Source organism: Oratosquilla oratoria, chromosome 43 (genome assembly GCF_046742065.1).
Source record: "Oratosquilla oratoria isolate Oo_2021 chromosome 43, ASM4674206v1, whole genome shotgun sequence".
Lineage (NCBI taxonomy): Eukaryota > Metazoa > Arthropoda > Malacostraca > Stomatopoda > Squillidae > Oratosquilla > Oratosquilla oratoria.
Window position 1 is genome coordinate 34,645,293 of NC_134819.1, and position 16,195 is coordinate 34,661,487.

Sequence of the window (16,195 nt, forward strand, 5' to 3'; positions counted from 1 at the left end):
TAATTTCGCGTGGTCAAATATCGCACTTGGATAACATTTGACACACTCCCTGAAGAAGTCTCAGTTGAGCCGAAATCCGGATCGGAGAATATGTCCACCTACGCACGAGGCGATTAGTGAGATCTTTAGAAAGTATCTCCAAGAAAATTATTAATGCAGAAAACAGCATCACCTTCAACAAAATTATTATCATTATTATTATTGTTGTTGTTGTTGTTGTTTTGTTATTATTAGTATTAGTATTATCATTATCATTACTATCAGCAGCAGCATCATAAATCATATATACATTATGACCATAGGGTGGAGGGAGTGGCCAAGTCCAAGGGCACATTCATCCACATTCAACCATTGATGCTGGTCCAACCCTACAGTTTCATTATACGATACCCCCCACCACACACACACACCTTCCTCTCCCTCTTAATGCACTCCAAAATTCTACGGAGCAGCCAGGAACATCCCTCCACATATCTCGCTATACCTATCGTTATAACACTTACCCTTGTTATCAATATGATTATATCATTATTACTTTTATCGATATATGAGTTTATGCTGGTGTGTCCACACCAGGGCTGGAGAAGATGCACCTTCTGACGAAGTCCCGTGCTGTCGAGATGCAAATTGATGCCGAGGACTTTGAGGGTGCCACCAGGAGCTACCGCTATTCGTCCTTCACCATCGCTGACGAGGCCGACAACTACCGGTTGAACTACGTCAGCTATCTCGGAGCAATAAGTAAGCACCTGCTTTAATGACCGATATATATATCTGACATACAGCTTTACACCCATCTTACATTAAATCAGGCCAAAGTTTTTCCCTTTTCTTACTCATGTGTGGAGCTGATTTATCATTTTCCTTATTTCGTCAAATGTGCAGTTCTTTATATTTCACCGTTTTCTTTCCCTGTGTCTGTTTCACCCAGAATATCTAATAAATGACAATCCACACGGTTTTAGATAAAGACAGCCTAGCGTGACTGATCTAGTAGTTTTTCAAAACAATTGTCTCAAACTACGACCTATTAATCAGCATAGGTTTAATAAATCTAAACTTTGAAAGGACTTCTTATGTTGTTTCACACGCGATACTGCTAACTAAACTTACTTTGCACGTCACATAAGCTAGACTAGTATTGGCCAATCGTAAACAGCGAAAATATGTTACTAGTGGAGTTCCTCAGGGTTCCCTTTTTGGGCTTCTTTTGTTCGTAGCATGTACACGTACCAGCGCCATACATCATAGAATAAATTCTATTACATCTAAATTTGCTCGCCGTATTAAGGCGGCGGAATGTAGTACAGTTTGAATATCTAACATTTATATGAACACTTAAAAATTATGATATAATGTTTACCAAATGGTAATTACAGTTGTTTGTTTACTTGCTCCTCTGTGTGTTTATTATTTATTTATTTATTCATGAATCTGTTTGAATATTTATTCATTCATTTATATATCTATCTATTTAATAATTTGTTATCTATTCATTTATTTATTTATTTATCCATTTGTCTACTTATCTATTTATTTAAATGTTTGTATTTACTTATTTGTACATTTATATATTTATTAGTTACTTTATTAATTAATTAATTCATGTATCTATTACTTTTCTCGTTGCAGCGGAGTGCCTGGACAGGGCTAAGGGATAAAGTTTATTTACTTATTTGTACATTTATATATTTATTAGTTACTTTATTAATCAAGTTACTCATGTATCTATTACTTTTCTCGTTGCAGCGGAGTGCCTGTGCAGGGCTAAGGGATCAAGTTTATTTACTTATTTGTACATTTCTCTATTTATTAGTTACTTTATTTATTAATTCATTCATGTATCTATTACTTTTCTCGTTGTAGCGGAGTGCCTGTGCAGGGCTAAGGGATCAAGTTTATTTACTTATCTATACATTTCTATATTTATTAGTTACGACACTGCTTCTGACCCAGGGCGGTGGGCAAGGTGCAGGGATGACCCGTCATCCAGGAGGTGCTCAGATGAGAGGGAGGGTGGGAGGGGTGTGGAGTGTATTTAGGGATGAAATGGGTGGGAGTGATTTTATGCTTTGCCCTTTTTGGCTACCTCCCTTGAAAGAGGGAAAAAGCCTTGGTATATGTATGTATGTATGTATTAGTTACTTTATTAATTAATTCATTCATGTATCTATTACTTTTCTCGTTGCAGCGGAGTGCCTGTACAGCGCTAAGGGATCAAGTTTCACCTCTATGGATAGAGACAACGACCAAAGTTCAACCTCGAACTGTGCATCAAATTACAAGGGTGGTTGGTGGCACCGGGAATGTCATGCTGTAAGTACAATAGTTTGCCATATCACCCACCCACCCCATACTATGTGCCACTGTTTGCTGTCACGCTCATGTTTACATACAACTACATGATGAATGGTGTAGAAAGACCTTGGTGCTGTTATCTCAAGTGATCTCAAACCAAGCAAACAGTGGTCGAAGGTTATAAGAAGTGCAAATAAAGTGATTGGACTTATAGGTAGTGCTTTTGAGTTTAGCACTGAAGAAATCATTCCTAATATTTACAATGCTTTAGTCAGAAATAACCTAGAATACTGTGTACAGTGCTAGTCATCAAATTACAAAAAAGATATACAGAAGTTAGAAAGAGTGTAGTCTAGAGTAACAAAGTTCATTCTTTGGTTGCTGAACAAACCGTACGAAGAGCGCTTAAGTGAACTAAATTTGTTTAGTCTTTCGAAACGGAGATTGAGAGATCTAATTAACGTATTCAAAACTGCCAAAGGGATTGAAAACATGGATGTGGAAAAATATTTTTAAAATGACACCTCCAACACAACTGGGAGTAATGGATGCAAAAATGTAGGAAATTTATTTATTTCAAACAAACGTGGCAAAATACTCTTCCTTCAATCACGCCGTTAATATGTGGAAAAGCCTACCATCAACGTCATCGATTGTTCCACTGTAGAGGTATTCAAAAAACGTCTCGACATTTACTTAGACACAAATTCCCGATTAGAATTATCTGCTTCTATATAGATTTAGGGGGAAAAGAAGAAAGAAAGAGAGAAAGAAAGAAACGTTAGGTACCGAAACAGCCATGTAAAACCAATAGGTCGAAGATTGATTGATAAAAGAAATGTTCATTTTTCGTAAATATTCATAATTCGTGTTGCATTATTGATATTGATCTGCATGATGAAAAAACAAATGAAAATTCATTTTATTGTGAGGACTCGTTTAAATTTGAGCTTAATAAACCCAAAAAGTCACCAGTTAAATGTTCAGCTAGTAAATGTTTTGTTTAATTTTCCCAGGGTTCTTGGCCTGCAGAGAATACACTAAAAAACATAAATGTATGGCTTGTACTTTACAAATATACCACTGCATCATTTATTTCCAGGTGAAAATAATCGATTATTAATCATTTATTGGCCGCAGGAGGAACCGAAGTAATCGATTACACACACACACACACACACACACACACACACACACACACACACACACACACACACACACACACACACACACACACACGCACACACACACACACACGCACACACACACACACACACACACACGCACACACACACACGCACCGGTCGAAGTGACAGCAATGTTTGGAACTCCATGAAATATTCAAATTTCGTCGATCTCAACGACGAAGGAGTACCTTTGTTGTATTAGTAGGGAAGGGGAAAGCTCGTGGTGTAGTGCGAAGGTGAAGAAAAAGGAGAAAGGGAGGGATTACCGAGGAAAATGGAAGGAAATGAAGAAGGAAACGAACGGGCTCCCCCGGACGTCAGAAGAAATGTCAACAAGAGGGCTGCAGACGACGCAGGTGAAGTCGAAAATATCAGTAAAGGCACTAAAATTAGAAATATAGATAAGAACATCACAATAGAAAGTGAAGATAATAATTTCCATGGATTTAATGAGGGAGGTTAGTTTCAGCCAACTTACACGGAATACGCAAAGAGTTGATAAATTGGAAGAACTAAAGAAGGAGAACCAAAACCTAAATAAAGAAATAGAAGAATTAAAAAGACAGTTAAAAAAAGTAAAAGATGAAAATGAGGAATTAAAGAATAATAATAAAGAGAATAAAGGGTCCATAGCAAAAGAAGCACAGGGTTGGAGAAAAGTCCAGGAGAACAACAAAATTGTATTTAGAGATATAGTGACACAACAGATGAAAGAACAAACTAAGGACACATTTATTAACGTGATGAGAGAGAAGGAGAATATGGTAAGAGACAGCGGACAAAAAGTAATTTATAATTATATTAGGGATGGAAGAGAAGCATAATCCAAATAGGACTACAAGAGTAAAAGAGGGAGGGAAAAGGTAAACAAGATATTAGATGTAGTTCAAGAGGATGAACAAGAAACAGGGAAAGAAATTGAAGAAACATATAGAATAGGGAAATACAATACAGATAAGACCAGACCAATTAAGATCAAATTTAGGTCATAAACGACAGCAGAGAATATCTTACCAAAAACAGGGAAACTAACAAAAAGTGATCAGTATAAACAGGTATGGACAAAAAGAGAAATTAATAAAGAGGAAAGAGAGGATTAGAAAACAAAAAGACTAGAAGCTAAGGGAAAAAAACGAGAAAAGAACAGAGTTAGACAAAGGGAATTTCTATTGGAGAGTAGTGGATATGAAAGTGAGGAAATGATTCACAGCAGAGAAAAGCGGAAGGAAAACAGAAAACACGATGGAAGTAGCAGAAAAAATTTAAAAGTGTCCTACACAAATATAGATGGCTTAATAACAGGCTTCAACGAACTGAATGATTACCTGAAGGAAAAAGAACCGGACATAATGGGAATTGTAGAGACAAAATTGAAAGGTCCACTATCACCCAACAGTGTAGGACATGGTGCATATAATTATTGGATTAGAAACAGAGAGGTAAAACAAGGGGGTGGAGTTATGTTCCTGACTAAGAAGGATATAAGTGTGAGGAATGTCACATATGGAAAGAATAGAGATGATTATGATGAAAGTGGAAGACAGGGAGCAGAGCAGAAAGTTTGTAGTAAATTATGTGAATCTTAAAACGGCTTCATGGGAAGAGAGAGAACACAAAAATATGTTAGAAGACACAAGGATAACACTAAATAAGATAATGGAAGATGGAGGAAGAATAGTTATAATGGGTGACTTTAATTGTAAAGAAATCTGCTGGGAAGAGATGACAGGAAAGGGTGGAGAAGACCTATGGGGAAATGTACTACTTGATATGATTATAGAACATAGTTACAGTGACGCAATGGATACAAGAGAATACTAGGTATAGAAATGAGGAAGAACCGTCGAGACTGGACCTAATAATCACATCAGAATCCGAAATAGTCGACAAGATTGAATATATGACACCAATAAGTAAAAGTGACCACATATTTGTTGAACTGGAACTAAATGAGGAAAAACACATAGAAAAAACAAAACAAAAAACGAACAATATAGAAAGGGAAGATTGATGTATGGAAAAACAAATTTTGATAAAATAAGAGAATTCTCTCAAAAATCAGACTGGGAAAGGATACACAAGGAGGAAATAACAGTAGAAAAGAAATGGAATATCTTGGCCAAAAATTATAAAGAAGGTGTGGAAAAGTATGTTCCAAGACAAAAACAAGGAAAATTATATGTAAAGTGTTGGTACAACAAAAAATATAGGGAGTTAAAAGACAAAAGGGATAAAGCTTTGATAAAATGAAAAAAAAGACTAAAAAATAGAAAATATATACTTGCTATAGAAATGAACATGTACAATTGTGCAGAGAAGAAAAGAGAAAACATGAAAAAGATGTCATAGAAAAATGTAAAGATCAACCAAATCTATTTAACAGATTTGTAAACAACAAACTGAAAAACAAACAAGAATTAGAGAAACTACGAAAAGGAGGAGTTGAATACACAGAGGAAATAGAAATGGCAGAAATTATGAACAAGCATTTTAAATCGATGTTTACGAGGGAGAACATATAACTTAGAGATATCGAGTGGGAGGAGAAAGAGATAGAAGTAACAAGGAATGAAATAATGAATCACTTGAGTAATCTCGATGTCAGAAAATCACATGAACCAGATGAAATGACAAACTGGATTTTGAGAGAATGCAGGAATGAACTAACAGACAAAATACATAGTCTAATAAGCAGTTCATTGAAAGAAGGAAAAGTTCCAGAAGATTGGAAAAGAGCAAATATAGTACCAATATATAAAGGGGGAAACAAGGAAGACCCTACTAACTAAAGACCGGTCTCTCTTACAAGTACGATAGTTAAAATTTGTGAAAGAATGGTCAAAATTAGATGAGTAAGGCATTTGAAAAAAAAAGTACTAAATCCAAGGCAATTTGGATTTAGACAAGGACGATCATGCATCACAAACCTAATGTGCTTCTATTCAAGGCTAATAGATGTAATACTAGAAAGAGATGGATGGGCTGATTGTGCATTTCTAGACCTTTAAAAAGTTTTTGATAAGGTGCCACATAAGAAATTGCTCAAGAAAGTAGAAACTGCAGGAGGAATACAGGGCAAACTGCTGAAGTGGATGGAAGACTTCTTGCATGAAAGAAAAATGAGAGTGGTGTTAAGAGACAAACACTCTAATTGGGATGAAGTGATTAGTGGAGTTCCACAAGGAACAGTCCTGGCCCCAATAATGTTTGCTATATATATTAGTGATATGGATAGAGGAATTGAAAGTTATGTGAGCTTCTTTGCGGACAATGCAAAATTGTTGAAAAAGTGAACACTGCAGAAGATTGTGAGTCGCTGCAAAGTGATCTCAATAAAGTATGGGAATGGAGTAGAAAGTGGGAGATGGAATTCAATATTAAGAAGTGTAGTATAATGGAATTTGGAAGAAGCAAAGAAAAAGAAAAAAAGAATACTGGGATCATATAAATTGGGAGAGGAAGAAATTAAAAAAGTAGAAAATGAGAAGGACCTGGGAGTCATTATTATGTATAATATGTCCTCTGAGAAACATATAAACAAAATTTTTGGAGAAACTTATAATTTGATAACAATCAAAATGGTATTTACATACCTGGACGAAGAAATTGTGAGGAAAATACTAGTCACTTTGATAAGACCAAGACTGGAGTATGCAGCGACGACGTGGTCACCAAGTAAAAAAAAAAAAAAAAAAAAAGTATAACAAAACTTGAAAGAATACAAAGAGCAATTACGAAATTGGCACCAATACTCTCAGAACTATCATATGAGGAGAGAATAGCAAAATTTTAGCTACAGACATTAGAGCAAAGAAGAGAGACAGGAGACTTGATAACTATTTATAGAATCATGAAAGGCATAGAAACTATTGATAGAGAGGATCTAATAAAATGGGATGGTAGAATTACAAGAGGACACGGAAAGAAAATTAAGAAAGACAGTTATAGAAGAGACCTGAAAAAGAACAGCTTTCCCCACAGGGTAATAAACGTTTGGAACAAGTTAGATGAAAATGTGGTGTGTGCAAAAACGATACACGAATTTAAAATCAGTCTAGATAAAACGAGATATGAAGACTGGACACCACGAGCATAGCTCCCCTTCCCGTAGAATACAACTAGGTAAACTAGGTAAATACACACACACGCGCGCGCTCCCACAATCCGGATCCTGGTATCCTGTTTTTCATCCTCACTACAAGTTATCAGATTGATACCCACCTCCGTTGCCGCCAACGTTATGGAACAGGGCGGAGAGGGTCTGCTCCACAGAGGCGTCGCTGAAAGAGGAAAGAAGCAGGTTGAGGAGGGTATTCTGGGCTAACGGCTACCCGAATCAAGTAGGGAAAAGATGGACGGCGCCGCAGAGAAGAAAAATAGACCGGGGCGAGACACGAACAGCCACAACCAGTATAACGGTCACTTAGGTGAGGGGTGTTTCAGAGGTCGCAGTGAGGATATTGAATAAAAACGGTGTGACCATCGCGCATAGACCCAGTAACACGCTACATGGAGCTCTTACCCGGGTCAAGGATAAGGTGAGCAAATTGAACCACCCCGGGGCGGTGTACAACGTCAGTTGCTCCGATTGCACAGCGCGCTATGTGGGTGCAACAGGAAAACAGGCTAGTACAAGACTACAAGAGCACCAAAGGGTAGTAAATAGAAATGACCAGAGTCGGCGGTGTACAAACATACTAAACAACACCAACACGAATTCGACTGGCAGGGCGCAAAGGTACTCTACAACAACAGCAGGAAAGGAGGAAGACTGTTCTTAGAGGCGTGGGCCACTAACGAAGACAGCATAAATAGTTCTATAACACTCAACCCCATATATGCAGGGCAAGAGAGAGGTGGAAAAGTATCACGAACAACGGCAGGGGGTAAATGACCTTCCCCCTTCTCTCCCCCCCCTCCACCACCACGCGCTCGCGCCCGGCGTAGGTTATCGCGTCCCCCTTCTCTCCCCCCCTTCACCACCACACGGTCTCGCCCGGCGCAGGTTGCCGCGTCCCTCCTGTGGGCACGGCGACTCGTATATTTAGACCATGTGATTTTTGTATTCTATTATATCCGTTGAGGACGGGTCCCGGACAGGACTCGAAACGTCGGGAATATTTTACCTACTTCTGGGTCTGGTGGTTTCTACATTTCCACCATTATGGTTCCCGGACTCCAGCTTTTTTTCGCGCACACACACACACACACACACACACACACACACACACACACACACACACACACACACACACACACACACACACACACACACACACATATATATATATATATATATATACATATATATATATATATACATATATATATATATATATATATGCTCGCTATTTTGCAAAAAAAGTCTGATAACCATCATACTAAAATACTGCAAATATATAAATATATATTATATCATTTATGTTCCATCCCCTGTATGATGTAGATAATACTTGTACTGCAAAACTATCTCCGAACTTTGGAATATGGCTGTATATTGTGTGATCTACTTCCAGCTCCATCTGAACGGCGTATACTACGGTGGGCCACATGAATCCCATGCTGATGGAGTCAACATTTATTGTTTTCGGGGCCATTACTACTCCTTGAAGTACGCCTCCATCAAGGTCAGACCCCAGTAGACACAAGACCTTCTCTTCGTCCTCCTCCTGGCTAAGTGTTGAAATTCTGTGTGATTCTGTGGTTCAATCCCGACTTCTTCCGCCCTGTGGAGACGTGGCAGATAATCGCAGCTGCGGTGGATGTCAGGATCGTTTTAGGCGTTTCCCACATACGAAATCAGACTCACATGTGATTCAATGTTAATGTATGGGGTTTCGTGACTTTTTGTTTAGTCACTGGGGAAAATGGGTATTGGTATGCTGTCCCCTTATCACTTTGTGTAAGCTGGTTTACACACAAACACACACACAGACACACACACACACACACACACACACACACACACACACACACACACACACACACACACACACACACACGCACACACACACACACACACGTACACACACACGCACGTACACACACAAAAAAGAAAATTCAATAAAGTAATAATATGAATTATGTAGTATGAAGCTACCCACAATGAAGGAGCGAAGAGAGTCGACATAATAGTTATACAACATTTAGAAATCGTCGGAGAGTCTCAGTCTATGCTCCTACATGGCACGTTAAAATGTCAGGAAACATAAGAGATGATATACTTTATCAATTCGACGAAACAAGGTGTATATCATAACGGACTTATGCGCAACATAATTTCAATGTACATCGGAGCAGAGACAGTACCAATGCCGCACTCCTATCTTACGCCCCATGTCAGCTGACAGAAATCAGAGAGGAATCGCGATCATTATGCAAATGTGTATATGACAGTATTTCAGGCCGATGGGCCTGGTGTCAAATGAGACTATTTATCTCCTTGATGTATCTTTATTTCATGTGTTGCACTTGTATATTTCATATTTGAATAGAGTGGCTGTGTACACGGGAGGCTGGACCAAATAACTTTATACAGACCTCACTGATGACTATTGGACTTAAACTGACGGCTAAACTTGAGACTCAGCTGAACACTGGAAAACTGAACTCTCTCCTGCTTGTTAGCTTCAAGGAAATCTATGGAGGGCTAAAGCTCTTCCTTTAGGGATGGACCTAGTTGTCTTTAGCATTTATGATCGGCCTTTGTTACATATATGAGTATCCTATCTATGTAAGGTTTGAATATAGATATTACTTTGGATGAAAAGGCGTCAATTATGCAACGGACGAGGATAAAGCGTTACGTAACGCGTAGAGGTTGGGTTGACGCCTTAATATCCCGTTTGAATAATTTTAGCTCTGTAAGATGCATTAGTTTTGTGTATAATCCTGTAAGCATGAAAGTGAACTTAGTCTTGTGTTTCTGTGTTAATGTGATACCAATTATGTATTAGTTCCATGCATTACACAACACACTTCAAGTGTGAGTACCCGAAACGTTCAGGCTGTCTTGGCCAATCAGGTTCAATTTCCATAGATGCTAATCCTAAGGGCCAATCAGAGGTGATTTTTGTAGGAGGAATAAGCGCTCTAGGGTGTGTCGGACAGTTAGTTTTAGAAGCGGAGTGCCATGTAGAGGATGTGTAGCTTCGGGCAGGATCGCCGGCTGATGTAAGTCCTCTGTACTCTTCTGTTTGTATGCAATCTAATTAACTCAGCTAGTAAATCATTTGGATAATGTGTGAAAAATATGGCAGTGACGCGGGAAGCCTAGACAGTGAATCTCTTGGTAATTATTTCTCTTGCAGCCCCGTTAAAGATATTAAACAAACCTAGAAATTATGTTGTTGTTTTCTTTAGAATTATTACCCAATTGTATGTCCTTGGTTATAATCATCTTGTTAATCCTATTAACTTAAATAAATAATGTTAAACTTTCCAATTGTGTTTCTTTTTTCCATTTTCACGATACAAACAAATGGAATGGCGGCCTGCTTGTTGATATTGTGAACTGAGCAACCCAGACATAGGGTCTTGGGAACCATTCATACAATCTTAGAACTTCCTATATGTTACGGGTCAGAAGTGTGAGTGAGATTCGTAGCATCATCTACATTTCTTTGTATACTATTTTGGCCAATAGCACAGGCCCTAAAAGTTCCCGACATGCCCACTTGAAGCACTGGGCCTCTTTGCTGAATAGAGCCTCTTTCGTTCGGGGGTCACTGATGCCATGCTATATATTCGCTCCCACCCCCTTCTTGATAAGAACCCGTGTTGAAACGTTTACCCCGACAAAACTTACCCCGGTCCGATCGTTGGACGAAGAAGGAAAGAATTGTCCTCGTGTGTGGGCCTAATTCCACGAAAATGTAAATTCGGTCCGTCATCTCAGGCGTGGTCCAAGGACAATGCTTCAGGGTGCTTTCTTCCAGATCGGGTGGTACGGGCCCAAACAAACCTCTCGAGAAAGCGCTCTGCTGCTCCACATCCTCGCTGATGAGCTGTCATCAGCCGTAAAAGGGTGCGTACTCAAAGAACGCTGATTTTCTTGCACGAAAAAACAGCGGCGGAGGCTAAGTGATCAGAAATATATTTTACAGACACGTCCTGCAGCAGTGCAGGGTTATTTTCCTTCACTTTTTGAGCTGTGAGTGTTGGATCTTTATCCAAGTCCCTCCTAATAACCATAGAAGTACGATTTGATATATTCCTTGGGCGGCCAGAGCGAGGCTTGGGGGTAGGAATGGCGTCACTTCCTTCGTCTCGAAATTTCTTGGTCCACTTTTGCACTTCCCGCACTCCGATTCCCACATGAGTGGCTATATCTTTACACTTATAATCCTCCTTATAGAGTGTTATAATAGCTCTTTACCACTTCCCATCACGGAGATATCGTGACACAAAAACAGAGACCACCGCAAAAAATCAACTAGTCCACGTGAGAGATGTTTACAAACTGACACCACGTGGTCCCGGGAGCGACTTAACACAGTTGCCAAGTGGTGCGTATTGTCTCGTCTAAATAACGGTACAAACGCTAACATTGAAAAATAGCGAAAACAAAAATGGTCGGATATTGGTATTTCTCGTGTGTTTTGAGTTTAGCAAAAAGTTTAGGCGTCTCTAATTTTGCGCCCAAACTTTCCGCTACCTCTGTACGTGCAGAAATTCGATTCGACTTTCTTCTGTCAAAGGATTTCCAAAACCAAGTAGAATTCCTTAGGTTCGATGATACTGTATTTATCACTTTTTTTTTTTCTTTTTTGTCTGATGGAAGAATGTTTTGTTATTAGTAAATAGAATATGTGATGGCATGCGTGATTTCGGATGCATTTGAATAAAATGTATAATTCCTTATATGGTTACACATGTAGTCATCTATTTTAATTAAAACCTATGTATGTAGACACATTTTATATGCATTTGTGAAAGATCGGCAGTCTTCTCAGTAGGGGTAAAGGGTTCGACATTTTATGCAATAAAGCTTGGCGAGAGTTTATAGGTTTCACAATTGATTAACATTTGTTTAACATTAGCGGTTGACAAATTCATAATACCACAAAAAATCGCATTTGTAAAGAATTGTACAAGTATATTGAATTTCGGAAATTACAAACTAAGTAAACAGTTCAACTTCGTATAGGCCTGTTTACACGGCGCTGCTTTTGACGCTAGACGCTAGCTTTTGTCTTGCCGCCCTCCCAGAACGAATTTCAGACTGGCAAAGACGCAAGCAGTAAACCATTTACACGATGCTGAAAAAAAAAAAAAAAACGAATTTGCCAGCGTTTTCGCGCAATCCCAGACGTCATAGCATTGCAGAAGAATGTGCTTCGAGTCGCTGTTGTCCCTTGTGCAAGGGTGCCCCAAGCCACAATGCGCGATTCTGTTATGAGAAAACAGCCAAGAAAAATAAGTGTATGGGTACGGAAGTAGGAAGGCAGGAGGCAGGCTCAGGGTGTCTCAGACAATCTCCTGAAGGAACTAGTATTGCCAAAAAAAAAAAAAAAAAAAGAGCTGTGGATAAAGATACATACTTTTATACAAAAATAGATAAATAAACAAATAAATAAACAAATAAATAAATAAATAATTACAATAAATAGAAATAAAAAAGGACACTTGATGCGGCCTGTTGTTCCATCCCGGACCAAACTAATGATCACTCGCTTGTTGGTCATAGGGGACTCCTATCTGCCCCTTCGATTTGCCGTACAAATGAATCCGCTTCTTCATACTAGTAAAGCCTTGAGACATATAAAATGCTAGGTTTATTACCTTTGCTTGCTTTATTTTACCTTGTTATTGTAAGTTCCTTCCAACAGGTGTGCTTAATGCTCCTGAAGCGTAATGTGAACATATGTTTCATTCAATTTCTTTCTCGAAATATATATATATATATATATATATATATATATACATACATATATATATATATATATATATATATATATATATATATACATATATATGCAGGAAAAACACTGGGAGCGTGTGTTCCTGAAAATGTGAATACACGAAAGCGCTCTGCTTTAATAGTTTTTCTTCGTGGTAAACCTTGCATATATATATATATGTATATGTATATATATAAGTATATATATATATATGAAAAAAGTATTGCTAAAGAGAGACAGGCTTATAAGAAATATAAGCGTAATGTGAACATATGTTTCATTCAATTTCTTTCTCGAAATATATATATATATATATATATATATATATATATTCTTGTATATATATATATGTATATATATATATATATATATGCAGGAAAAACACTGAAGATGTGAATACATGAAAGCGCTCTGCTTTAATAGTTTTTCTTCGTGGTCAACCTTGCATATATTTATATATATATATATATATATATATATATATAAACATGTATATATATATTATATATATAATATATTATATCATATATATATATAAAGTATTGCTAAAAAGACAGGCTTATAAGAAATATATGTGCTCGGGTGCATCTAATGACTATGAAAGTTACGTATCAATACAGAGAGATTTAAAAAAGACAATAAGAAAAAGAAAACGACAATACGAAATGAATATCGCTGATAAATCCAAAGAGAACCCCAAAGAATTCTATAGTTACATTAGAGATAAAAAGGTTGTTAGGAATCACATTGGTCCATTATTATCTGCTGACAGTCAACTTGAATATTCAAATGAAGGAATGTGTAATATCTTAAACAATTATTTTAGCTCGGTATTCGTAAACGAAACACCTCAAAGTGAATTCCAAACTGAAACCTGTGAAAAGTCTAGGGTAAACTTACTCACTACGGTAAATATAACAAAAGAAAAAATTAAAAGGTGTATAGATAAACTCAAAGTTAATAAAACACAAGGGCCTGACGGTTGGCATCCAAGAATCTTAAAGGAAATGAAAAATGAGATTGTTGTTCCATTAGAAATTATTTTCAAGAAATCCATCATATCCGGAGATGTCTCAAGAGAATGGAAGCTAGCTAACGTTACTCCCATATTCAAAAAAGGTGACAAAAAGAAGCCAAATAACTATAGGCCTATAAGTTTGACTTCAATCGTAGGAAAAATAATGGAAACTATCATCAGAGATGCTATCGAACATCATTTAGAAAGTAACCGTTTGATAAATGATAGTCAGCATGGTTTCAGACGGAAACGTTCTTGCGTGACTAACTTACTCGAATTCTACAACACAGTTATCTCGAATTATGACAAAAGAAACAATATATATTTAATATATCTAGACTTTGCAAAAGCTTTTGATACCGTCCCACACGAAAGACTACTTACTAAATTAGCTTTACACGGAATAAGTGGTAGCCTATTAGGTTGGACTAGTAATTGGTTGAATGGTCGAAAACAGAGAGTTGTTTTAAATGGAAAAACTTCTAGATGGAAAAATGTTACAAGTGGAGTTCCTCAGGGTTCCGTTCTTGGACCACTTCTATTCATAGTATATATAAATTATATAGACCATGGACTAAAATCTACTGTTTCCAAATTTGCTGATGATACAAAACTGTGCGGAGTGGCAAATGATCACTCAAACCAATTACATATTCAAGAAGATTTAGATAAATTACAGCAATGGTCTGAAAAGTGGCTAATGAAATTTAACACAAATAAATGCAAGGTGATGCACATAGGTAAAAATAACATTAAGTACGATTACAAGTTATTTGGGAAATCGTTAACATAAGTGAATAATTATAAGGATCTCGGCGTAACCATCAATAACGATCTCAAATCCTCTAAGCAGTGTATTTCAGCCTCTGAGAAAGCAAACAAGATTCTAGGACTGATTGCGCGATCTTTTGACCTCAAAAGTCCATATATCATTAAATCGTTAGTTCGTCCACTTTTGGAATGTGCTGTTTCCGTATGGTCACCGAATCTCATTAAAGACATTGACAGATTGGAAAAAAGTACAATGGTAAGCCACAAAACTGATTCCAAATATCAGAAATAAATCATACATATGAATCTATTTTTACTAAAAGAAATAAGCGAAGACTCAGGGGTGACTTGATACAGGTCTTTAAGATTCTAAAGGGAATTGACAGCATCAAAAGTGACGAAATTTTTACACTGAATGCGAATAAGACAATAAATAATGGTCTCAAACTGTCAGGAAGTAGATTCAACTTGGAAGTAGGTAGAAACAACTTTGCCAACCGTGTAGTTAATGAATGGAATAAATTTCCTGCACAGGTAGTGCAATGTAGTTCAGTTCGAAGCTTTAAGAATCATTTAGATAAACACCTAAGCAAGATGCTGTAATGCTTATAATTAATTTTATGTTTGTTTTTGTTTTGTCGTCATTTGTCTGTCTGATTTTCATTTATTGTTGGTTGTGTGTCGATTTATTGTTGTTTGCTGTTTACCTGTTTGTTTGTTGTTTGGCTATACCTGTGCATTTATTTATGTATTTTGTTTGTTATTTACATTATTATAGTTTTTGTTTATTGTTTTATTGTTAATATGATTTTTTTTTCGCATCCGCCCTTGTAATCCTTTGTAATATATATATATATATATATATATATATATATATATATATATATATATATATATATATATATATATATATATATATACATATACGTTTTTCATTATGATTTAATTCATTCTTCGTTGCATAGCTCTCATTTGGTAATTTCGAAAACTTGATTGGCCTTCAGGGCTGTATGGTTGTC

The 16,195-nt window shown here is 37.0% G+C and overlaps 1 protein-coding gene across 1 annotated transcript; it reads left to right on the forward strand.

The window, feature by feature from the left end:
• The first annotated feature begins 314 nt into the window (after nt 1–314).
• LOC143022116 (ryncolin-1-like) lies at nt 315–9,369 on the forward strand. Its single transcript, XM_076180116.1, has 3 exons — nt 315–741; nt 2,192–2,316; nt 9,002–9,369. Exons 1-3 carry the CDS (start codon nt 588–590, stop codon nt 9,125–9,127), a joined length of 405 nt encoding a protein of 134 aa, XP_076036231.1. The 5' UTR covers nt 315–587; the 3' UTR covers nt 9,128–9,369.
• Nucleotides 9,370–16,195: the final 6,826 nt, after the last annotated feature.